We start from the raw sequence: 25,809 nt of genomic DNA, 5'->3' as shown, positions 1-25,809 counted from the left end.
GCCTGGTCTACAGAGCTAGTTCCAGGACAGGCTCCAAAGGCACAGAGAAACCCTGTCTCGAAAAACCAAAAAAAAAAAAAGAAAGTGCCAATCTCTGACTTAAACACTCATTCCTATAAATGTATCTCGTTTCTTCCAGCTTCGCTTAGCATCTATATGTAAAAAGGAAACAATGTAAGGCTCCTCTAATCTACGAAGACTGTTACCAGCCTGTTAGTTCATTGGTTTTCAATTTATTTTTAAAAGTTATTTCTGCTTAATCACTCTGAAGTTGACACAGTGCTTGACTAGCATGCAGAAGGTCAGTCCCAGCATACCATTCACCAGGCATACATAGTGGCACACTCCTGTGGCAGGAGGTTAAGACAGGAGAATCACAAGTTCAAGGCCAGTTGCTACATAGAGAGTTCAAGGGTAGCAAGACCCTGTCTCCAAAGTAGACTGACAAAAACTAAAACTGTGTGGTTCTCTTATTGTAGTCTCTGCCATTGATTCACTGCGGAGCCTGGTTACTAGACGTGTGGGTTTAGAGTAACAGAGTCTGAGGCTGGCCTAGACTATATAGAAAAACCTTGTCTCAAAATTAAAGAGAGAAAGAAATTAAAATTTAAAAGATTTACTCATAATAAAAGAAATTTAAAGTAGATACTAATTTCTTAATCCCAGGGTGGATACTTAAAAAGTGGCAACTTGAAGCTTTCTACTAGTCACAGGTCGGCTTGATCCTCTGTCCAGATGTCACTAAATTCTAAGTTACTGAAATTCTGTCTATGTTAGGTCCATTTTCTTTCTTTGAAAAACAATAATCTTTAGTGTGAAACTCTTCTTGACATCAGGATTAGCCAGTAGGAATTCCACCTGTAACCTTGAAGTGATGACCAAGCCAGAGTGTTGTAACAACAGTAACGACCTCATCCGTAATTTCTCACACACATCATCACCACCTCGGTTTCATTAGTGTCTAAGGTGTGCACCTTTTGGAGAGGGTATTTCCACCACAAGTAAGTCCTACATTTCATGTTTCTTCTGAATTAGCTGTTTTTTTTTTAAATCAATACATTTTGTTCTTTGGCAACTTCATACATGTGTATAATGCATTCTGGTTAACTCTTTCCCCAGCCTCCCTCACTTTCCTCCCATTGCTGCCAACCTCCCTTCCCACTTCTTCCTTTACAGATCTCTTTCCCATAATCACAACTCTGTCTTGTTTTGTGTCCCATAAGGGCCGTTTCCGTGACCATGGGTTTGGCACTATCCATTGGATCCTGATGGGTTCACTACTAGGCACACAGTTGCATACTGTGCCTCTCCCAGAGTCTATTAGATTATATGCAATACAATCCATTATTATAATATAAAATTTTTAATGAAGGCATAAATGAAAAATAAATGTTTCTATAACCATAAAATTGAACCAAGAGTAAATTTCAGAACATTTCCGAATATTGTAAAGAATCTAACAAAGAAACCAATTCTAAAATGACTTATTTTTCCCAATCCTTCAGTTGGCTAGCCTTAACCTAACTGTTGCTGCAAATGCTGAAGACTGCAGTTTATATAGCAGTGATATAACATGATAAGTGATAAGTCTGCAAATGAACATACTAAGGACTTTCTGTACCAATTAGCAGTCTTTTATGTCATTGGTTGGCTGCCTTCTCTATTCCCCACAGCAAATTTTTAGCAAATTCTTTGAACATAAAAAGGGAAGAATTAATATCCTTCACTTAGCAAAGCTGAAAGCACAACTTTAAAAAAAAAAATTAGCAGTATCATGTAGCATGAATAATAAAACCCCAGAGACCTAAAGGTCAGAAAAGCAAAGCAGCCAGCCACTGATTCTTGCCTCTGCCTCAGACCAAAAATGGGTGATCCTGCCTCCAGGAATCCTCAGATTGAGATTGAGAGTGAGACTTGTCTCCTCCCATCTTACAGTCCTCTCTAGGATGCAGTAATATAATGTTAAATGGCTACTATATTCCCTTTTTACCTTTATAAAGTTCTAGTTACTGTGTATAATCTCTGATCCTTTTAACACACACATGTTACATATGAAGAAACAGAAGTTCTGTCTCCTGCTTAGTTTGTGAATAATAGCACTGAATTCAGGCTTGTTTTATGTTTCTAGAGTAACTTGCAAATGCGTGCAAGTTTTTCACAGTCTTCTAGATGTTCTTTGGTCCTCTGCTTGCCTCTTTGCCATGTATGTAACTCTCCTTTTTTATGGAAATGCTTTTTTTTTAAAGATCTTATTTATTTATTATATACACAGTGTTCTGCCTCCATGTATGCCTGCAGGCCAGAAAAGGGTGCCAGATCTCATTGTAGATGGTTGTGAGCCACCATGTGGTTGCTGGGAATTGAACTCAGGACCTCTGGAAGAGCAGTCAGCATTCTTAACCTCTGAGCAATGGTCTCCAGCCCTGGAAATTCTTTTTTTTTTTTTTTAACCTAGTCTTGCTGTATATGCCTCCAGCCTTAATTTCTTAGTGCTGAGAATACAAGCATGCAGCACCAGCTAACATTAGAGTAAAACCTGTTGTTGGCTTGAGACAGAGATACTGACCAGGCTGGCCTTGAACTCATGGAGATTTGCCTGCCTCTGCCTCTCAAGTGCTGGGATCAAAGAGTGCGCCACCATACTCAGCTAATTAAGCGTTTTTAATTAAAGAGTATGTTTAGTATTCATAGACTCTTCTTACCGTTCATGTATTTCTCAGCTCATCTAACTTCCACTTCACTATCAATCAGGTCCTCCAGGGAAGCCCACTTTGATAGGTGAACGTGGGTGCATATGTACTTTTGGACACCTGCATGGACATGTGATAGGTTATTTTAGGAGCTGGCTTATGAGTTTATGCATGTGGCTTGTCTGAAGTTTGAGGATAGCAGGGTTGAAGCTCAAACAACATTCCTGTGTTACAGACTCAAGGTAGACATTTTCTTTCTCATCTGGTTGAACAAAACTTACCCAAATGTTAAAAGATAATCTCCCTTACCTAAAGTCAGTCACTGCTTGTTTGTTTGTTTGTTGTGTGCCCTCTGAGGCCAGAAACGAGTGTTGTGTCCTGGGTTTGCTGAAACTGGAGTTACAGGTGGCTGTGAGTCACTTGACCTGAGGGGCAGGATCTGAATTTCAGTTCTGAAAAGTCAAGTGCTCTTAACCACTAAGCCATCTCTCTTGCCCTTGTTTGTTCTTTTAAGATAAAGTCTTCGGCCAGGCCTGTCGGTGCGTGCTTTTAATACCAGCACTCAGAGGCACAATCAGGCAGACCTCTGAATTTGAGGCCAGCCCGGTCTTCCAGTGAGTTCCAGGGGCTGTTGCATAAATCCTGTCTCAAGAAAGATTAAAAAAAAAAAAAGATAGGCATTTCTTGTACACCAGCTGACCTGGAATTCATCGTGGTATCCATCTGGCTCAAGCGCATGATGATCTCTCCTTAGCCTCCTGAGTACTGGGATTGCAGCCATGCCTAGCCACAGCAACTTTTAGATTAGTGTTTGATCAAGCAACCAGATGGCTACAGCCTAGCCATAGTAACACATAAATGTGCTGTCATGACTCTGTTACTCTGCTGTGTCTTTATGCACAATCCGGTGGGCTCCTCCTCCTCCTCCTCCTCCTCCTCCTCCTCCTCTTCTTCTTCTTCTTTTTTTTTTTTTTTTGAGACAGGGTTTCTTTGTAGCTTTGGAACCTGTCCTAGAGCTAGCTCTTACAGACCAGGCTGGCCTCAAACTCTCAAACTCACAGAGATCCGCCTGCCTCTGCCTCCCGAGTGCTGGGATTAAAGGTGTGCGCCACCACTGTCTGGCTCTCAGTAGATCTATCTACTTGATCATTTTATCTCTTCTGACACAGCTGTCCATTACTTTTGAGCCCTGCTCCTTCAGGTCTAATGATAGTCCTCGTGCATTGTTCTGTTCCACTGGCTATATTCCTTTAATTGTTTTCTATTGTCTCCCAGTTTAGAATTCTATCTTAAGAATTACCTCACCCAGGCAATGAGGCAGAGGCTGGTGGATCTCTGTGAGTTCAAGGCCAACTGGTGTACAAGAGCTAGTTCTAGGACAGCTAGAGCTGTAATACAGAGAAACTCTATCTCGAAAAACAAAACAAAACAAAAAAAAAGAGGATTATCTCTTGGGGCTGGAGAGAGGACTCAGTGGTTAAGAGGACTGGCTGCTCTTCCAGAGGTCCTGAGTTCAATTCCCAGCAATCACATGGTGGCTCACAACCATCCATGTTAAGATGTGGTGCCCTCTTCTGGCCTGCAGGCAGAATACTCTATTCATAGTAAGTAAATCTTTTAATTATCTCTTGGTGATGAAGAGAGAGCTCAGCATTTAAGAGCATTGGCTGTGTTTCCAGACATCCTGAGTTCAATTTCCAACACCCACATCACAGCTCACTTCCATCTGTAACTGTTGTCCCATAGGATCCAGTGCCCTCTCCTGGTATACAGAGGCACACACAAATAAAATACCCATGTACATAAAATAAAATGACTTTTGTAGACAGAAGTTTCTGTCCCACCTGGTCCCACAGCCAGTCAGTCCCAAAGAATACACAGAGGCATGTATTAATTATAAACTGTTTGGCTCAGGCTTATTATTAACTAGCTCTTATAATTTAAATTAACCCATGATTCTTGTCTACGTTTAGCCATGTGGCTTGGTTCCCTTTTCTCAGTGCAGCATTTTCATCTTGCTTCCTCTGTGTCTGCTTGGTGACTGACTCTCTCTGCCTTTCCTCTTCCCAGAATTCTCCTAGTCTCATCACCCCCTGCCTGGCTGCTGGCCCATCAGCGTTGAGCATTATCCCACAGCAAACCCTTTTTGGGTTTTTTTGTTTTGTTTGTTTGTTTGTTTGTTTTTGTTTGTTTGGTTTGGTTTTTCAAGGCAGGGATTCTCTACAGCTTTGGGGCTTGTCCTGGAACCAGTTCTTATAGACCAGGCTGGCCTGGAAGTCACACTTTGATTAAAGGCATGCATTAACACCTGGTGTAGGAGGGACTTCTATGTGTTACTTTCATTGGTTAAATAAAGAGACTGCCTTTTGATAGGACAGAAAATTACGTGGGTGGAGTAGACAGAACAGAATGCTGGGAGGAAGAAGGCAGTGTGGCAGACGCCATGGCTCTCCTCTGCGAGACAGACGCTGGTTAGACTCATTCCGGTAAGCCACAGTCAAGTGGTAATACACATTAATGGAGATGGGTTAAACGAATATGTAAGAATTAGCCAAGAAGAAGCTAGATATAATGGGCCAGGCAGTGTTTAAATGAATACAGTTTCCGTGTAATTATTTCAGGGGCTAAGCTAGCTGGGCCGGACAGAACAAAGGGCCTGCGCTCCTCTTGGGTGGTGGGACGCGGTCCGCTCCTCTCATTACAACAACCACCGCCCAGCTAGCAAACTTATTTTAAGAAATTATCTTTTGCCAAGTGTGGTAGCATACTCCTTAAATCCAAGCACCTGGGAGGCAAAGACAGGAGGATCTCTGTCAGAGGACAGCTAGGACTGCGTAGAGAAACCTTCCTCCCTCCCCCCCCCCCCAAAAAATCTCTTTTTAGCCTCGTTTCTGTTTATTCAGTTGTCTGCTGATCCCCATCTAGTTTGATGCTTGACAGACACCCCAGACTTCCTAAAATCTCCTCTAAAATGAATTTCACATCTTTTATCTATCTTAGCCAGAGTTACCTTTCACTCCGACACAAGACAGGAACCCTTCCTCTCCCCTATACACTGTAAAACCCCCTTTCTCTCTTAGCCAAGATATATCAACCCCGATTTTTCCCCCACCTGGAATCTTGTTTGTTGATCTCTTTCTGACCTCATGTACACTGCTGCAAAGTCTTGTTTCAAAATGCAAATCTAGGGACTGCAGAGATGACTCAGCAGTTTAGAGCTTTTGCTATTCTTCCAGAGGAACCAAGTTTACTGCTCAGTAGCCACAAAAGGCAGCTCATACCTACCTATAACTGCAACTCCAGGATACAACACCACCTTCTGACATCCACAGATATTGCACTCACAGGCACAGACACAGGCATAATTAAACATAAGAATTCATTTGTAGAAAATGCAAACCTAACACCAGTGAGATGGCGCGGTGTATAAAGGCCCTTGCTGCCAAGCCTGGTGACCTGAGTTCCCTCTCCAGGGCCACATCATAAAAGGGAAGAACTGCAGGTTGTTCTCTTGACTGCGCACACATGCACACACAGAGTCAGGTTGATACATAAGAATAGAAATGGAAATCGACTTCATTGTGTTTTTTTTGTTTTCTTTGTAGCTTTCATTGCCCACAGAATTAAGATCCAGTTCCCTAGAAGGCATACAGGTCTTGCATGATACGGCCTTCCCTCCTGATTGTCTACCATTGCTTCTTGCCTAGCCTACTTTCAACCTATACTAAAATATTTTCAGAGTTCCAGACTTTTGTACCATTTACCTTCATGTCTTGGACTACTGTCTTGTTTGTTTGGTTTGGTTTTTTGTTTGTTTTTCAAGACAGGGTTTCTCTGTGCCACTTTGTTGTCTATCCTGGAACTTGTAGACTAGGTTGGCCTCAAACTCACAGAGATTCTCCTGCCTCTGCCTCCCAAGTGCTGGGATTAAAGGCGTGCGCCACCACCGCCCGGCTTGGACTACTGTCTTTTGCCTGGCTTGTCGTAGCATTTCTCTGCTTCCCTAGCCTTATTTTAGGGCATTGAGAAAAATTTTCTCAGGACTCAGTTCTGTCTTCTTGGCATAGCCTTCCCGAGTCCCACAAATAGATTTGACTATCTTTTTCTGATCATTGTACCTTGTTTTCCACTCATCTCTAGCACTTACTATTTTATTATGTTTTCTTGGAGTATCACTTTTCAGAGGTCTGTGAGGTCTTCCTGTATGTACGGTGGCTAAAACGCTGCAGACATTCATCTGGCTTGCAGTGGTGGCAGTGGAGATGATGAGCCTGGAGCGGGTCCTAGCAGCTTGTTAACTAAGAGTGTGCTTCCACAGCCAGGATTCCTGGGCTTGGGGATATGGGAAGGAGAATGGCAGTTCTCTTATTCCTGTCCCTTCTAGAAGCTGCTGCTCCAAATTTGGCACCAGATACCCTTTGGTCTTTACTTCTGTTTCAGTCTGATACCCACCTCAGCTTTTGTTTTAATTTGCTTATATCTGTAGACAAGTTAAGAAAGGACCTTAAGTACTACTTCATTGTCTCACAGAGGAATAAATTACTAACTTGGTCTCAGTGATTCTTATTTGGGTGACAACCCAACAGAGATATCTTTTCCAGCCAGCTAAAAGAAAGAACAAAACAAAAACTGGGGGTTGGGGAGAGTGGCACTTGCCTTTAATCCCAGCACTTAGAAGGCAGAGGCAGAAGCAGGCAAATCTCTGAGTTTGAGGCCAGCCTGGTCTACAGAGAGAGTTTTAGGACAGCCGGGGATACACAGACAAACCCTGTCTCAAAAAACCAACCAACCAGACAACAGCACCAAATAACCCTTATCTTCTCTGTAATTTTTAAAACTTCCTTTGCCTTCAGAATATTTTCATGCAGGCCGGGCGATGGTGGTGCACACCTTTAATCCCAGCACTCGGGAGGCAGAGGCAGGCAGATCTCTGTGAGTTCGAGACCAGCCTGGTCTACAGAGCTAGTTCCAGGACAGGCTCCAAAACCACAGAGAAATCCTGTCTTGAAAAACCAAAAAAAAAAATTAAAAATTAAAAAAAAGAATATTTTCATGCATTTAATGTCAAATTAAAAACTAAATTAAATCAGGGCTGGAGTGATGGCTCAGCAGTTAAGAGAAGTGACTGCTCTTCCAGAGGTCCTGAGTTCAATTCTCAGCACCCACATGGCTGTTCACAACCATCTATAACTGTAGTCCCATGGGTCTGATGCCCTCTTCTGCTGTGCAGATATACATGCAATCAAAACATACATATACATAAATAAATATTTTAAAAACCCAAACTGAAGGGGTATTACTCTTAAGGGAATAAATAATGGTTTTTAAAGATTGTTCATAGAGTAATGAAGGTTTCTTGTCATTTTTAACATGAAAATTTCAGGTGACCAAGGGTCACACAGATTATCAGAGAATAGTAAATGGTCAGCATACTGATTCTGATTTATCTGTGGCCCTCCACACTGTACCTGTAGACGTTCTTGTGGTGTAACTCCTTATGTATTTACTATTTATCTGAGTCTTAGTTTCTCAATTGTTTATTTTAAGTGGGTGAGGAACTAGTTGTGAACCCTTTGCCCTTTATGGAATGTGTTATCTTGGTTTTAGTTCTATCCGTCCTTTCCCTTACTTCGTTTGTCTTATGACTTTGTGTTATGTTTCGGAAGTAATAGCTTTGGCTTGTTTTTTCCTGAATGTTTCTGCAGTTTGGTTGAATATCTGGCTTTGGGCATCCTTCCTGCGCTTGGACTTCCTCTCCCCTTGTGACTCTTGGAAGACAGAAATCAGTATTTTGTTTTTCTTTTAACATTATGTATGTATGTTCCCCCCCCCCCTTTATCTTTTCAAAGACGGGAAAGAAAGCAGTGAAGGCCGTTCTATGGGTATCGGCGGACGGACTCAGGGTTGTGGATGAAAAAACCAAGGTAAAGGTTTTGTGAGTTCAAATGTTACTGCTCTTGTGGGTTTTTTTTTTTTAATCTCTAGTGATAAAATGGCATTAAGTTGTTGTAGTAGCTCTGTAATATCCTGCCACGTGTCCAAAGTATAGTCTTTTGAGAGACTGCTTCCATGTCCAGGAAACTAACTTAGTAACTCATTTACTTTATGGAAAAAAAAAACTCACAACATTTTGTTCTACATGATATAGCATATTTCACGTACCAAGCATTAAAGTTTAATGCTAAGAGATTGTTAAAATAATCTTAAGATGAGCCTCTCACACAAATAATTCCAATCAGACCAAATTAGACCAAATCGATGCCCATGTTTAATGCAGCACCCTGGGTGGCAGGGAGCATGGCAAGGGGACGAAGGGGGAGGGACCACGCAAAACCCAGAGACCTATGGGAGTGATCCTGACCCTCCCAAGTGGGGATCAGCACTTGGCAGACTTTTCTGGAGATGGAGTTCAGACCAAGGCAACTCCCAGGGGGAGGGGCTTGAGATGGAGCTTTCTGCTCCACTGGTGCCCCAAGGATGAATGCCAGGGGCTGGGGTGACACTTTCAATCAATCAGATATGAGTTCTATCTTTGTTCTGTGTTTACTTTTTTTAGATCAATAATATATAGGTGATGTATTTTTACTGTAATTTTTTAGGCCACATCTTAAATTTGCCCTTTTTCCTTAAGAAAATATATTATAGAGAGTGATAAGTGAATCAGCCGACTCAGGGCTCAACTGAAGTGAAATTTTAACCATTAGAGGTGAGAATTTATTTAGGATTCAAACAATATCCTAGGTATCATTTTGTATTTAATAGAAAGTGACTCTAAATACTTAAGTTATGTAAGGACACTTAATCATTACTGAATTTTCTTGAGACCTAATGTCAGGAAACATTTTTAACCAGAACTTAATTTAGAAGTGAATAAAGTTGGGCAAACAAAGAACAGGTTTGATAAACAATTTGTCCTATTTTTTTTGTTATGTTTTTCAAGACAAAGTTTCTCTGTGTAAGAGCCCTGACTGTTCTGGAACTCTCTCTCTATACCAGACTGGCCTCAAATTCACAGAGATCCACCTGCCTTTGCCTCCTGAGTCCTGGGATTAAAGGTGTGCACCACCACCAGCAATGTCTGATCATTTTTATGGGACTTAATACAGCTGCATTTCAGACCTTTGCCCTTCTTTTTTTTAAGTTCAAAATACTAATAGGCTTAAATTTTAACACATTTTTAAAAACAATGTTATAAGTATCCTTTAAAATTTGTATCATTTTAATTCATGTTTTGGATGACATGTTTTGACTTGGCTGCTTTTGATCTAGCAGTCCCTTTGCCTTAGCCTTCCAAATCTATCAAACTTGTGTGTGTGTTGTTTTTTTTTCTTCACTATTATTGGAAATTGATACTGCCCTTTAGTGGCTACTTGTAGCACGTGTACTTATGAGTTTTGTTCTTTCCACGTTGACTGATGATAGTAGCTAGTAGATAGGTTGGGTGGTCTGTAGAGACAGGGTCTCTGTGTATCCCTTAGAGAACCCTAGCCCAGTCTCCTCTGGAATTTACTATGCACCAACCTAGTTTGGCCTTGAATTTGCATCAGGTCTCTTGCCCTAGCCTCCTAAGTGCAGGGATTGTAGGCCTGAGCCACCATGCATACTGTAATTGGTGGCTTATCACCTTTGGATCCATTTTCCCACCTTTATATTTCACCAGTTGTCAGAATTGGAATTAGTGCTTATGACGAGGACATGCCATGATCTGCACAAATGAATGCAAATACAGAAGTTTGAACTTCAGGTCCCTAACCTTTCTTTAAGCAAGATACTATGTTGTGGTGACACATGAATTTCTAGCATACAAAGAAACAGCAAATATGATTCATTCATGCAGAGAGAGCATCCAAAAGAACCTGGGAGTTAGAAGCAGCAGACAAAACTTGAAAAGCAGGCATTACAGCTGCACTGAGGGGTGTGAAAGAAAAGATGCTACTATTGAATAAACAACCAGAAAATCTCAGAAATTATTAAAAAGAAGCAAAAATCCTAGGGATGGAAGAGAAAATTATACATCTAAAAAATACAGTACTTGAAGTGAAAAACATCTGTTGGATGGAGCTAAAGTTGGTTGGAAAAAAGGGAGAATATAGAACACTGTATATTATCAGTCTAATTTGCATAACAAAGGTAGTGGGACCTCACTATCTTGTTTTTGCTGTATTTTCAGATAAGCCAACAGGATTTTAAGACATTGATTTATGTGTGCATACTGTCATTGGGCTTGGCAGTTACTGTGAAAGAGCTCCAATCTAGGACCAACTGACACATGCGTACTTTAGAATATGGAGATGAAGTAAGGGAATCATCTGAGCAAGTGATGTTTCATAGTCAAACTCACTGTTCCAACTACTAGATATTCCATAGCCCAGTTGCAACCTGTGTAGGGATTCTGCATTGCAGAATTGAACATCCTGTGATACTTTTAAGAAGACCAAATCGCTCACAATCCTTCTCTTGCTCTGTGCTTCCATTTTCTAGGACCTCATAGTTGACCAGACGATAGAGAAAGTTTCTTTCTGTGCCCCAGATAGGAACTTTGACAGAGCCTTTTCTTATATATGCCGAGATGGCACCACTCGGCGCTGGATCTGTCACTGCTTCATGGCTGTCAAGGACACGGTAAGTCCAACATGGTATCTGCCCTCATGAGGGTTAATTTTAAACTGGAATTTGCAACAGCTGTATGTGTATGTAGTTGTTGGTGATGTAACTCTCATAGAGCTTTCAAAACCTGCTCTCTTCAGGGGGAGAGACTGAGCCATGCCGTAGGCTGTGCTTTTGCAGCCTGTTTAGAGCGAAAACAGAAACGGGAGAAGGAATGTGGAGTCACTGCCACCTTTGATGCCAGTAGAACCACTTTTACAAGAGAAGGATCATTCCGAGTCACAACTGCCACTGAACAAGCTGAAAGAGAGGAGATCATGAAACAGCTGCAAGATGCCAAGAAAGGTACAGTGTGTTCTGCTGTGGTGTATTTGTTTGTTTTGGTTTTTCGAGACAGGATTTCTCTGTAGCTTTGGAATCTGTCCTGGAACTAGCTCTTATAGACCAGCCTGACCTCGAACTCACAGAGATCCACCTGCCTCTGCCTCCCGAATGCTGGGATTAAAGGCGTGAGCCACAACCGTCTGGCATGTTTTTTTTTGGGGGGGGGGGATATGTTTATTTAATGCAATTTTTTTTCCCAACAGATTTATATTTGAAGCTATCAGAGACAAGTTTCCTACAGACAAAAAGAACCCTTGGGATTACAGATATAGCCCAGTGATAGATCATTTCTAATGTGGGTTCTATTTTTATCATTCTTTATCCTCCACCCGCACCATACACTCAGAAAGATCTCTTACCAACATGTGAAGACCTTAAGGACAAAACTAAAAGTCTTTTACAAGTGCTTTATTTAGAGTGGCTTAAAAACCATATTCTTTCCATTATAGTAAGCTCCTCTGGGGAAGGTGAAGAGCAGTTGAAGAAGCTGCCGAAAAATATCTCTTGCCTATCCTGAAACAGATTTAATTCCAATGTGTCTATCTCTATGAGACACAAATGCCATCAAAGACCAACTTGGAGGAGGGAGCACTGGCTACGATGCTGGCCGCAAGAGTGCTGGTCTTATCCTGATGCTTTACTTCTCTAACGTGTTGGAGAGTGTGCAGAACCCCAGAGCTAGCACTGAGTCTTCTTCAGTAGCACTGCTTTATTTTTTTTAAGATGTATTTATTATGTGCACAGTGTTCTGCCTGCATGTGTCCCTGCTTAACAGAAGAGGGCACACGATCTCATCATAGATGGTTGTGAGCCACCATGTGGGTGCTGGGAATTGAACTCAGGACCTCTAGAAGAATAGCCAGTGCTCTTACCTGCTGAGCCATCTTTCCATTCCCATCTACCTTATTCATTAAGACCAGGTCTCAGTTCAGCCCAGAGTTCACTGTCTTTGTCTCCTCTTGAGTGCTGGACTCTCTCTTAAACTGAGTGTAAATGCCCAGGCAGCATTGGATCCTGGGAAATCCAAGCTCCAGTTGTCAGATTTGTACAAAAAGCACTTGACTCCTTAGCCTCTCATCCATTGGTTGTTTTACTAGATTTACAGTACCAAACATGAACCCCTTCCTTCAAAATGGGCCCCAAATCCAATTAGAAACTAGTTGGTTACTTGTACAATAGACCTCATCTATTGCACCAGTGGGCACATCCTGCCTAGCCAACCACAGTTGCAGCTTGCAGGGTCCACTGCTGAGTAACACTGTGTGTGACGGTTTCCTCCAGCACAAGTCTAACTTGACTTCTTTGTCCTATGCCAGAGCATGTGATTTTAGCTATAGGGCTTTATCATCTAGATGACCCATCATTCTTTTGTTTTTAACATTTGTACGTGAAAGATATATGGTAGTTCAGAAGAGAGTGTCCGGAACCCCTGTGAGCTGCCATGTGAGTGCTGGGAATTGAACCTGGGCCCTCTGGAAGAACAGCCAGCCAGTACTCTTAACCATCGAGCCACCTCTCCAGCCCTGTCTGGTTGTCTTAATAGAGGATAAGACAAGCAGGTATTACTAAACCTTCATTTGTTGGAATGTAGGAGGTCTGAACCATTTTCTAGCCTGTCTCTGTAAGACAGGGAGGTGGGCGAGTTAAAGAACAAGAGGGCTTCTGTGCCCCTAGCTCTGTGAACTCAGAATATTTGAAAGTCACTACTGAGGCCTATGGTCTTGTTCTTTGGTTTTATTGAGCAGAGACAGATAAGGCAGTTGTTGGTCCATCAGTGGCCTCTGGCAACACTGCACCATCCCCATCCTCTCCCACCTCTCCCACTTCGGATACCACTGCTTCTCTGGAGATGAACAATCCTCATGCCATCCCACGCCGGCATGCACCAATTGAACAGCTTGCTCGCCAAGGCTCCTTCCGGGGATTTCCTGCTCTTAGCCAGAAGATGTCACCCTTTAAACGCCAACTATCCCTCCGCATCAATGAGTTGCCTTCCACTATGCAGAGGAAGACTGATTTCCCAATCAAAAATGCAGGTAATATGCTCCAGCTCTGAAGCACCGCCACCTTCAGTGACAGCACAGATCCCTCCGAGTTAGGCTCCTGTCTCTCTGAAGCTGTTAGTTGTGTTGTGTGTCATTTCCTATGGTAGCAAACTAGGGCCCATGGGGGCTGGAGAGATGGCTCAGAGGTTAAGAGCACTGACCACTGACTGCTCTTCCGGAGGTCCTGAGTTCAATTCCCAGCAACCACATGGTGGCTCATACCCATCTGTAATGAGATCTGGTGCCAGAACACTGTATACATAATAAATAAACGTTTAAAAAAAAAACTAGGGCCCATGAATAATATCTTCTCTTCCGTAAGTAGTTGACAGAAGCACAATGGAATTTCTAGCTTGAGCCACAGATTCATGGTTTGTCCTGGTATAGATGTACTCTCTTTCTGCCAGCCTATTTCCAAACATCAAGGGTTCCAAATTCCCATTCTTACTGTGCTGCCCAGGACCCAGGAGAATTAAAGAGGCTTTTAAAACATTTACAAGTTAATAGTACCACTGTCAAAGCAACAGAAGAAATGGGTCAGTGCTCCTTGTGTTTCTGGGAGGTTGACTTTCTCTTATACAAATCTAAGGCCCACTGTTGAACAGAAGCAGGAGGTTGTTCACATTGTTCATCACCTCTGTGTGTTCTGTTCAGCTGAGCCAGCCCATAAGCTCTGTCCTTATCATATGATCTAGAGCTAAAACGTTAGATTTTGGCCCTATTCTCCTTCCCTCTGAAACATGTCATGCTGTCTCTATGACTGAACATGAGGAAGCTCTGGCTCAATCTGCCCTTCTACTGACAACACTATAGAGTACCGAGGTAAGATCTGTGTGCAGATGAGACAAGGCTCAGAGGACAGTTGGAGGTGGGTGACCACAGGAAGTAGTTTGGGCTTCCAGCACCCCCTGACACAAGCTCCAGAGGCTTCAAGTACCTGGTCAGTCTCCCTCTGGGGCAGATGAGGCGCAAAGGGCTTTGTCTTTTCACAGATACACAAAGGTTCAGTACACATGGTTTATTTGCTCAGGGACGAGGAAGTAAGTGTTCTCAGAATCTTTTTCCCCACACACACAGGATCTCAAACTTTCTTGGACCCAAACTCTAGGCGAAAGCAATCTTCCTGCTTGGCTGTCCAGACTTAGTATTAAGGAGAGTCTTTAGCGTCCTCAGCTCACTTGTCTTTGATATCACAGTTCATGTACTAGAAACTTTAAAGAAAATGAGAGTGGTGACATGTTCTAATTGATTCAGGGCAAAGCTTTTGTATCCCGCCTTAACCTGTTTTTTTTTTTTTTTTTTTGGATAAATTGCATAATGGCTCTAGAACCTGATTGGGTCATAGCTTCTAGGAACTTGCTGAAAGAAAAATAGATTGCAGAAATCTTCCAGAAAGATTCACCTATTACATGCACCCTCACATTAAAGTAAAAAAAAAAAAAAAAACCATCAAATTCCCCACAATGTCATAAGAAATAAATTTAGGGATTTGCAGAGAAAGACGCTCTATCTTAGTGCATAAGTTACTGACATTTTCTGCTTTGCTATCTGAAAATTGAAGTATTCATCAATTAATTTACTGAAGCTGATGGTGTAGCCTGACAGTTGACACTTATCCTTCTGCAAGCAAAGGAGATAAAGTGAAAAATGGCTGCCTACACCACAGTGTCAGATTCCATTTCCTGTCTAGAACATTTTGCTTGCCTTGCAGTGCCAGAGGTAGAAGGAGAGGCAGAGAGCATCAGTTCCCTGTGCTCACAGATCACCAGTGCCTTCAGCACACCCTCTGAAGACCCCTTTTCCTCCGCCCCAATGACCAAGCCAGTGACACTGGTAGCACCACAGTCTCCTGTCTTACAAGGTTGGTAACCTCTGACCTCAGTTGTTCTCTTTAAACAATCCTGTTAGCATGCTGCTTGTGAACTGGAAGTTAGCATCCTGAGCTTGCCATTATCCTCATCTCCCTGCCCACCCCTCCTGTCTCCTAATGTCCGCTTTCATCATTTGGCACATATATGTCTGTCTTTTGTCTGCTAGTAAGAGTTTCTGAAACCTCAGTCCACTGCTTTATTTTCCTCTTGACTTAGGGTCAGAGCAGCCAGCCAGCTTTACAAAATCATCCACTATCAGGATTGGTCGGACTCTGCCTTCTAGCATAGTGATTCCCCACCAGGGACAGTTCTGCCCTCTCGGAAAATTCGGCTTCCTTGTATGGAGACATTTTGGGAAAGGATGTTAATTACAGCCTCAGAAATCCTGCCAAACATCCTTCAGTGTGCAGGACAGGACCCACAGCAAAGAATTACTCATTCCAAAATGTCAGTGGTGTCAAAGTTGAGGAGGCCTGGACTCACCTCTTCTCTACTGAGAGGCTCATAAAGTAGAAGAAGCCTTTCTGCACCTCACTGGTTCATTTTATGATCTGTAACAAGTATCCTAAAATTGCCTTTTTGATAGCAGAGTTACACTCCAGGATTGGAGCCCCACACTCCCAGATGCTAAATAAAGTCCTCACTCATGGGTCAACAGAGAATTTATGTCCCTTAAGTCAGTGACTTCTAAGTAAACGCCAGCGATGGCTTAGTCCATCTCTGGAGAGGGCAGAGAAAGGGCTGCCCTGCAGGACAGTGCTGTTACCCCTGGAAGAAGCCGCCATACCCCCTTGGCTTTGGTCTAAGTCTGGAGCTCTGTCTCCTTCGAAGCAAATGCCATATGTGCTTTCTATCCAGCTGACAGACATTTGTAGTATTAGAAAAAATAAACTTGATTTATTGAGCACTAAACAGTGCCTGCCACAGTGGAAAACCCTCACACGTTATCTTAGCTAAGCCTCAAATAGCTCTTTGAGGAAGGCATTTCAAATAAGAAAAATGACTGGGTGGTGGTGGCGCACACCTTTAATCCCAGCACTAGGGAGGCAGAGGCAGGTGGATGTGTGTGTGTTCAAGGCCAGCCTGGTCTACAAAGTGAGTTTTAGGACAGCCAGGGAACAAAGAAACCTTGTCTCAAAAAACCAAGAAAAGAAAAATGAGGCCAAGAGGTTAAGAGACATGTCCAGACTATACAGTTAGGATTATGTCAAATCTTCCTGGACTAGTTACGTCCCACTTGCCCTGACTGCTTTCAGGGCACTGGGCATAAAACCTGGACAGAACACAGCCCTTTGTCTTTAGAGGGTGTCCAGTTTGTGGCTAAGGTGGTTTGTTGTTTTCAGCCCCAGGTAAACAATACTGTGACCCTCAGTGTGGTTGTCCAATCCTAAAGAAGGGGAAGACAGAGTTTATCATAGGGCAGGGGAAGGCACTTGTCTGCTCCATGCTAAAGATGATGGAGAACTGGAACACAGACTAGATCCTGATAAAGGAATCAAAGAACAAGGGTTAAGAGCTTTGGGTAAAAGGAAATGAGGGCAGAAAATCAGCACTTTGGGATGTTATAAATATTACATGGGTGGGGAGTCTTAAAGGTATAAAATTAATTTTGTAGTAAATGACAATTGTATTAAAAAGTAAATGAAAACACATACCATTTGATTTCTCACTTGTAGACATACAAGAGTATGTGTATGCATGGTCTCTGTTTCTGAAGTTTCAATTGCCTGTGGTTAACTATATCTCAAAGTATTAAATAGAAAATTCCAAATCGAATTCATATATTTTAAGTTTTTACAATATGTTCTTACAATAATTGTTATTAACCCCTCAGTGTGTCTAGCTTATAGATGAAACTTTATCCTGGGTGTAAAGGTATGGGTAAAAACCCAGTATTATATAGGGTTTGCTACCATCTGGTTTTAGGCATCTGTAGAACATCTGGGAACTTATTTCCCAATCCCAGAGTTATGGGCTTTTGAAAGAATTCAATTTGGTAATGTATATAAAATATTGTTAGCTTGATTCCCAGAATATACCAAGAAATTACTAAACTCAACTTGCTATTGTTGATGGCCTGATTTGATCTCTTGGAAAAGTGTAGAAGAATGAAATGTGCTTTATCTACTTAATTCAAAGCCTAGTTCTTGAACAATCATGTTCAACTTAATTTTTATTAGTTAGGCTTCATTTCCTCTCTCATATACATATTTTCATAGCACAGTCATTTGATACAGTCTCTGTGTCAGAAGGTATGTGTATCCACCATAGGAAAACATGTTCATCACAACACCAGCTGCGCTGCCTTGTCTGTCCCCCCAGTATTGGAGTAGCTTGGACACCCTGCATGAATTAACTCCATCAATGTTGTCTGCTCCCATTATAGCTAATGGCACTGACTCAGCCTTCCATGTGCTTGCTGCTAAGCCAGCCAATACTGCTCTAGCACCCGTAGCAATGCCTGTGCGTGAAACGAACCCTTGGGCCCATGCCCCTGATGCTGCTAACAAGGAAATTGCAGCCATACATCCGGGTAAGGTGGCCACAGATATTGAAGTGGATTCTGGGAGCAGGTTCTAAAATCAGCCAGTTACCTGAGTGAGGACTTAAAAAAAAACTATATTCCCTCCCAGACAGAAGTGGCTGTGAGAACAGGCTCTAAAGCTGGGGCAAGAGGATAAACTGGGAGGCTCTCAGGACTGTAGAACCCGGCTACTACAGAGCGTTAGTGAGCTGTTCCCTGCAGCACATACAGCTGCCTATGGTCGCTACCAAAAGTGCCATGAAGAACACTTTTTTTTACACTAACTTTTCTGGAGTGTTTTGAGGCAGGATCTCACTATATAACTCCGGCTGGAACTCACTCTGTAGACCAGACTGGCCTCCAACTCAAGACCTACCTGCCTCTCCCTCCTGAGTGCAGGGATTAAAGGTGTGCACTACCAGTCCTGACTTTCAGTGTTTTTTCTTTTTAATTATCCATGTTTTGGGGGTTTTGAGACAGTCTTGCTATGTAGCCCTAACCTCTTGGTCCACTGCCTCAAACTCTTGTTCTGGGAATGCAGGTGGGCACCATGGGTCCAGCTCTTTGACACACACGCCCTCCTCCCCCAGAGAATAAGCCAGTTTCTCTACTGTGGCTGCACCATGGCAACTTGATAGACTTTTCACACCTGTCAGCTGCCTTGGGTCAGGGGTTTGAGCCATAGCTGAAGAGCCTCATAAGATAAGCACGTCCTCCTTGGCTGGTGACACTTCAGTTCCTCTACCAGAAGCACAAGTGTCCCATCATGGGGGCATGGTCTACACTTTAGGATCATTTTACATAACCGAGGTTATCAAGAATGGCCTCTAATTCTTCCTCCCTCTCTTGTCTTGTTGGTTCTAGGGACTGAGTGGGGTCAGTCTTCTGGTGCTGCCTCTCCAGGTCTCTTCCAGGCTGGTCATAGACGTACTCCCTCTGAGGCTGACCGTTGGTTAGAAGAAGTATCAAAGAGCGTCCGGGTCCAGCAGCCACAGGCCCCAACTGCCCCTCTGCAGCCAGTTCTTCAGCCTCCTCCACCTACTGCCATTGCCCCACCAGCACCACCTTTCCAAGGAAATACATTCCTCAGCTCTCAGCCTGTCCCAGTGGGTGTGGTCCCACCCCTGCAGCCAGCCTTTGTCCCTGCCCAGTCCTACCCTGTGGCCAATGGGATGCCCTATGCAGCCTCTAATGTGCCTGTAGTGGGCATCACCCCTTCCCAGATGGTAGCCAATGTGTTTGGCACTGCAGGTCATCCTCAGGCCAGTCATCCCCATCAGTCACCAAGCCTGGCCAGACAGCAGACATTCCCTCAGTATGAGACAAGTAGTGCTACCACCAGTCCCTTCTTTAAGCCTTCTGCTCAGCACCTCAATGGTTCTGCAGCTTTCAATGGTGTAGACGATGGCAGGCTGGCCTCAGGAAGCAGGCATGCAGAGGTTCCTGCAGGCACCTGCCCAGTGGATCCTTTTGAAGCCCAGTGGGCTGCATTAGAAAGCAAGTCCAAGCAGCGCACTAATCCCTCCCCTACCAACCCTTTCTCCAGCGACTTACAGAAGACGTTTGAAATCGAACTTTAGACAGTTTCTGCGACGTGTCTTTTTCTGTACTTAGAGGAGCAAAGAGGACTTTGCTTTCCTGATCAGTACACTTTTTACTAATCCCAAAGGTCCCAAGGAGCGAGTCCAAGCTCAGAGCACAGTGAGGGGTGGTGACCGGAGAGGGCCGCTCTGCAGCTAGGCTAGAGAAGTCAAGGAGACGTTGCCTTTTGACCGCTCTCAAACCCTTACAAATCTCTGGCAACAGAGAGGCAGAAGTATCTGAAGAGGAATCTGTATTCAAAGCACACTTACTGGAATATAAACATAACAGTGAGCAAAACAATCTCCCTTTATTTTTCAGGCCAGTCGCCCATTCCTCCCAGTACTGGCCTGACTTAGCTTGATGGAGAACAGTGTGGCTTGTACAAGCTGGGAAGCGAGGCAGCTCATGCTGCCCTGTTCACAGGAGGGCTCAGCGGCAGCTGTGTCCTGGGGATAAAGCTGAGCTTCCATTTTGAATAACAGAATAAATATTATAAATATATATATATCAAAAAAGCCAAAATCTTTATTTTTATGCACCTAGAATATTTTAAATAGTTCTCAATATTAAAAAGTTGTATGAGTTGTAAGTAATCTTGCCAAAAGTGAGCGGGTTAGTTGTAAGAAATTGTACATAAGATTGATTTATCGTTGATGCCTATTGAAGTAAAGAGGGAGGGTCGGGAACTGTGGGCAGGAGCCCTGGCTTGTCTGTGATCACTCATTGTAACTAGCACATGCAACAACAATCATACTTATGACCAGTACAGCCACTAGGTTGTAGTTTTAAATAAAATGAAAGCAGTGTTGTTCTTGTTTTAAACCTATGGTGAAACTCTAATGTCATTATTTTAATGGAATCAATCTACACTCTAGAGAATGTGTATTATCTTTTATGTATTATTGCAGTTTCCTTATGTTAATCCTTTATCATTAAGGTGACAGTGACATAATCATATCCAGAAAGGGAATGCAGGCTATTGTGTTGGTTTGTAGTATGGGTCTTCATGGGTTTTGTACTTAAAGTTTTGTTCCCATAAGTTTTATAGGGATGAGGATTCTGGATTTATCTGCTCTGTGTGTCGTTTCCCCGTTTTCCCCGCCATGAATAGAACATCCCATGCCAGTTGCAGCTACTTGACCTCGGGTAACAACGTGAGACCCCATCTCATTTTTACTTTGAACGTTGGCCTTACAATCAAATGTAAGTTATATATACATATATATATTTGTACTGATGAGAATTTATAATCTGCTTTAACAAAATAAATGTTCGTGGTAGAAGCTTTTGCCCATGAAGGGCTGTTCTTATTTGCAAGTGAACCTCTAGTTGTTTTTATTCCTCTCTACTGCCAGTTTCTAGTTTGGGACTAGTATAGTCCTTAGCTGTCGTGGGCGCATCAGCGGCTGTGATGCTCAGAGTAGGTCTGCAACAGAAACTGGGACTTTTAGTCACGGGGTGCAGGGGTGCCGTATGGATAGACAGGGTCTCACTACGTAGTCCTGGCTGGCTTCGAACTCACAGATCCACCTACCTCTGCCTCTCAGTGCACCACCACTGCCTGATAGCACTGCTTCTCAGCTTTGGCTGTATATTGGAATTCCCTGAGGTGCAGCTTAGTGGAATGTGAACTCAGCATGCCTGAGATTTCCCACCGTGCATGCGCATGCACACAAATACCTATACCACCAGACTACTCACCAGCCCAATTAAATCAAAATTTCAGTGGGAGGGACCAAGCTGTGCTTCAAATCTTGAGGAGTGTTTCTGGCGGTTTGTTACACTCTGGTTAGCAGGGTAAGCACCCCTGGTCTAGAGCACTTACTGTTGCTGCTCAAGCTTCCTGCTTGTACCTGCAGACAGCTCTCTCCTTTCTGAGCAAGATGACCTGAGATACCGCTTCTACATGCAGCTTTGTTTTCCAGCCGATGTCAGAGCTTTGATACTAAATAGTCTTCTAGGAGAGTCTAGGAGTTAAAGTGGGAAAGCCTTGGAAGCTCACTAAGTGCAGACCTCTTCCTTGAGCGTTAAGAAATCAGAGGTTCTAAAAGATGAAGGATCCCTTCCTGTATCCCAGATAAAAACCACTTCCCTGGCCGGGCGGTGGTGGCGCACGCCTTTAATCCCAGCACTTGGGAGGCAGCGGCAGGTGGATCTCTGTGAGTTCGAGACCAGCCTGGTCTACAAGAGCTAGTTCCAGGACAGGCTCCAAAACCACAGAGAAACCCTGTCTCGAAAAACCAAAAAAAAAAAAAAACCACTTCCCTGGTCGTGACATTGTACCCTCGATCCTGTTAATGCTGGGTTTTGTGGGTTTGGGGTTGTTTAGAGACAGGGTTTTACTCTGTGGCCCAGGCTGGCTCACACTGGGGCATTTCTGCTTCAGCCTCCAGGCATTGGGATTATAGGAATGCACCACCATTCCCAGTGTGGGTTCCAGGTCGTACTCAGGTCATCAGGCCTGGCAGTGAATGTTTTAACACTGAGCCATCTCACCAGCCCCCGGCTGCTGTTTGCAGCATAGTTCTCGCTGCTCTAGCAACACTCTGCTCCACAGATTCCCACTGAAGGAAGCATGGCTGCTCTTTGCTGCCCAGAGCAGGCCAGTGAACTGTGTGCCCCCTCAGGGCACGTCTCTGCAGCCTAGTTCTTTCCCAACATCCTCACACTCAGATTACAATCTATCTGGCTTTTTCACCCCACGTCCCTAAAGTGAGGCCGTATGATTGTATTCCACCTTGCTGAGAACTTTCCCAAACATCACTATGAACTCCATACAGTGATAGTATTGAAGCCAGCTGTGCCACTACCCAGGAAGACAGCTCACCGTCTGACCCAGTGACTTTGGGTTCTAGCGTAGAATACTGAGCAGTTGCCACTACTGCTACTGTCACATGCCTCCTACCTAGCTTGTTCTGTAGTGTGGTGAGTGGATCCTCTGTACAAATTGAGCATCCCTCACTCAAAATCAAACATACTTCTAGACGTTTCCGCAGGCTGACATGGCATTTGGGTGTTTCCGACTTCCGAGCATTTCAGATTTTTAGATTAGGGATGCTCAACTAGTAAAGTCTGCAAATATTTAAAAGTTTACAGCACTTTGGTCCCAAGCATTTCCGAGAAAGGATCCTCACCGCAGCATGAACTCTGAGGAGAAGATGTAAAGGAGTTCTGTACAGGCGGAGCCCTCTTCTCAGCAGCCTGACGTCATACACAGACTCTGCTGAGCACTACAGGGGGAGGCTGCCACTGGCAGCTGCTGGGGCTTAACCCTGGCTTCCTGAGAGGGCCAGCATCTGAGGGGTGACTCCTTTGAAGCCATGTCTTACCATCCCTTCTCCCCAGCAAACTATCCGGAACTGGCGCCACAGCTAGCCTTCATCCCTGCTGCCAGTCAGGCTGAGCATTTGGCTGGAAGCGAGAACAGCTGGCACAGCAGAAGCTGGAGTAATATTCATTGCCACAGAGCTGGGCCTGCAGGATCAAGGCACAGTTGGCCAGCTCCGGCTGGTCGATGCACTCCCTGCCCAGGTCCCTGGACTGAGCGACTGGTGCTGCAGAACGAGAGAGAAAGGGCTGAGGCAGCTCCCCTGCCACAGCTTCTCACCTGCTCCACACACACTTGATCAGCAAGAAGGGATTATGGCTTCGGCTCCTTGCTGGCCTCACTAGTGGTCCTCCTGTGTTGCCTGTCTGCGGTCTCAGCCCAGTGCACAGCCTTTCCCAGACTCCCCCTTACTGCCTGGATCATCAGACGGATCTGCCCTCACTGTCCAGAGCCAAAGAGCCACGTGACAGCTCTGTTGGCCCGGATTGGAAGGAAGGATAGATAGAGTCAGACCTAGGAAAGCTGGAAGTCAGCGAGAGCTTTCGTTGTCCCTGGTGCTGCTGAGTCCTCCAGCCTCCCCAGCTCACCCATCTCCTAGCTCCATCTTTCCTGCTTTCTGCCAGAGAACGCAATGACTCTTCAAAGCCCTGTTAGCCGTGGCCGATAGCACAGCCCGTGTGCCACCTCACCCTTCCTAGGAGTTTGTCACTCAGATCTATTCTACTACTGCGTCCTAGTTACGCTCTCCGCAGGATCTGTGCTGCGCTGTCCCCGCTGTCCCCACAGCCAGCCATACAGGGCTGAGTATCTTCATTTCCTGGCTCCTTCAGAAGACCCCATGAAAAACCAGACAAGCTGAGTGGCCTTAGAAAGGTTTGGCCTTCTTACCAAAATAACCGGAGCATGGTAGCAAACCCACGTGTGCACACTTATTTTTCAAAATCTGGAACTTTGCTTCCAACTCCCAGCTGTTGCAGCTCTGACCTATCACAGCAGACTGTCCCTTCCCTACCGAGTTCACTTTCATCACAACTCCCAGCCGTTGCAGCTCTGACCTATCACAGCAGACTGTCCCTTCCCTACCGAGTTTGCTTGGGCACATTTCTTGAGCTCTAGGGACCTCTGCTTCCTTTTCTGTGAAGTGGAGAGGAAATGGTGTCTGCCTCAGAGGGGTGTTCTAAGGACTTAAAACAGCTGGGCCTGGTGGCACAGGCCTGCAGTCTCTACTTGGGAGGTTGAGGCAGACCACGGCTTCAAGGCCAGCCGAGGCAACTCAGGGAGACCCTATCTCAAACTAAAAATACCAAAAAGAGGCCTAGCAGTATAGTTTGGTAGTAGAGTGCTTGTCTATAACATACAGAAGCCACTCACGACAGCACCCAGGACATGCGATAACCATGGCAGAAATTTGAGTGCTTACTGCTGTCTTGACCCCACAGCAGAGCCTTCCTCAAAAAATGAGGCAGGGATAGAACGGGTGCCAGACTGCCTTCCAATTCCACAGTATTTCCTGCTCTTCATTCAGCCCTCATAGGCAAAACAATTCGGATTTTACTCTAATGTGCTAGAAGCCTAAGCCCACCCCATACTAACTCCAGTGCCGCCAAGCCGTGACTTGGGCAGCATGAGATAGTCACTGTGTGACTATCAGAAAACCAGCTAACGAGAGCATCTGTCTGCAGGCTGGTCAATGGAAGGCATCCAGACAGGTAGGAATTCTGGAGAGATGCTTCTAAAATAAGTAAAGGCTGCAATATCCAGCAGAGGACAAGAGAAAGGAGGCCTCGCTGTAGCCATGAGTGGGGTCAGGAAGTTCAGTGTAGTGGCTTCATGTCACCAAAAACCCACTAGCCTCCACTGTCAAACTTCCATTATCATCTGGCCTCCCTTCACAGTAGACACATCTACAGCTGGTCACAAATGTGAATGTCCAGATCCCCTTGGGTTGTTTTTGAGGTGGGTTTTGTTGGGCTTTTGTTTTAACACGGGGATGTTGCTCACACTGCACTCAAACTGGTAATCCTGCTATGTAAGCCACGTGCTGGGATTCCTCAGTCCTCCTAGCAATCGCCCACCATAGGAATCTACATTCTCGGTCTTGCTCGTTTGGCTAGTGTATAGATGGGATGGATTTTCTAGGAACATCAGAGGTGGAATATGATGTTCTCACCACGGTGCTGTTGTTCACATAGGCACACCAGCTATCTGAGTTCCCCAGGTTGCAGAGAACTGGGCTGGGTCCTGGGGTCCCAGAGTGAGAGTCAGTCTTGCAAAGCAACATTTCAACACACACCTTCAAGCTCTGGCCAGTTCCCATGCTCAGCCTCACAGCCAGAATGACAGCCGCACTGACCCCAGCCCTCCCATATTGGCACTGGAACTCTGCTTGTCGTGAGTGTTCATGCAGACCAGGCAGTCAGTGCCCCGTTACCTCCGTGCCAAGCACCATTCTCCGGGATCTGCCTCAGGCCTGTGAGAGTTGGCTGCTGGATGAGAGGTTCTGACCTGCTGCTCTGACCCTCCCTGACACACTAAGACCTACAGAGAGCAGAGTGAGTGGCCCCTTCCCACTCCAGCCCTGTCATTTCAACACAGAGCTCCCGTGAGTGGGAGCTTTAGACAGTTTTAAGATGCCAGTTCTAGTCGGGCTATGGTGGCGCACGCCTTTAATCCCAGCACTTGGGAGGCAGAGGCAGGTGGATCTCTGTGAGTTCAAGACCAGCCTGGTCTACAGAGCTAGTCCCAGGACAGGCTCCAAAGCCACAGAGAAACCCTG

General features: G+C 44.5%; 2 protein-coding genes across 12 annotated transcripts in view; one reads left to right on the top strand and one right to left on the bottom strand.

The window, feature by feature from the left end:
* Numb (NUMB, endocytic adaptor protein) overlaps window positions 1-21,698 on the top strand; it is a 127,233-nt gene extending 105,535 nt beyond the window's left edge. For 3 of the 8 annotated variants that reach the window (XM_013346348.2, XM_013346352.2, XM_013346356.2), the window contains 7 exons: window positions 8,540-8,614; window positions 11,172-11,312; window positions 11,438-11,642; window positions 13,427-13,717; window positions 15,438-15,587; window positions 17,984-18,130; window positions 18,986-21,697. In XM_013346348.2, the coding sequence (XP_013201802.1) occupies window positions 8,540-8,614; window positions 11,172-11,312; window positions 11,438-11,642; window positions 13,427-13,717; window positions 15,438-15,587; window positions 17,984-18,130; window positions 18,986-19,701 (1,725 nt within the window). In that variant the 3' untranslated portion in view covers window positions 19,702-21,697. Of the gene's footprint in view, window positions 1-8,539; window positions 8,615-11,171; window positions 11,313-11,437; window positions 11,643-13,426; window positions 13,718-15,437; window positions 15,588-17,983; window positions 18,131-18,985 lie in introns of all 8 variants that reach the window. The other 5 variants (XM_013346358.2, XM_013346359.2, XM_013346349.2 and 2 more) reach the window with 4 other exon arrangements.
* Window positions 21,699-22,702: 1,004 nt separating this feature from the next.
* Papln (papilin, proteoglycan like sulfated glycoprotein) overlaps window positions 22,703-25,809 on the bottom strand; it is a 28,314-nt gene continuing 25,207 nt past the window's right edge. For all 4 annotated transcript variants that reach the window (XM_005343315.2, XM_005343317.2, XM_026779050.1 and 1 more), the window contains one exon: window positions 22,703-23,259. In XM_005343315.2, coding sequence (XP_005343372.1) covers window positions 23,084-23,259 — 176 coding nt within the window. In that variant the 3' untranslated portion in view covers window positions 22,703-23,083. The remainder of the gene's footprint in view (window positions 23,260-25,809) is intronic.

The sequence above is a fragment of the Microtus ochrogaster genome, chromosome 1 (assembly GCF_000317375.1).
Source record: "Microtus ochrogaster isolate Prairie Vole_2 chromosome 1, MicOch1.0, whole genome shotgun sequence".
Classification (NCBI taxonomy): Eukaryota; Metazoa; Chordata; class Mammalia; order Rodentia; family Cricetidae; genus Microtus; species Microtus ochrogaster.
Note: the sequence above shows the minus strand (reverse complement) of the source record. Positions and strands in the feature narration are given on the sequence as shown.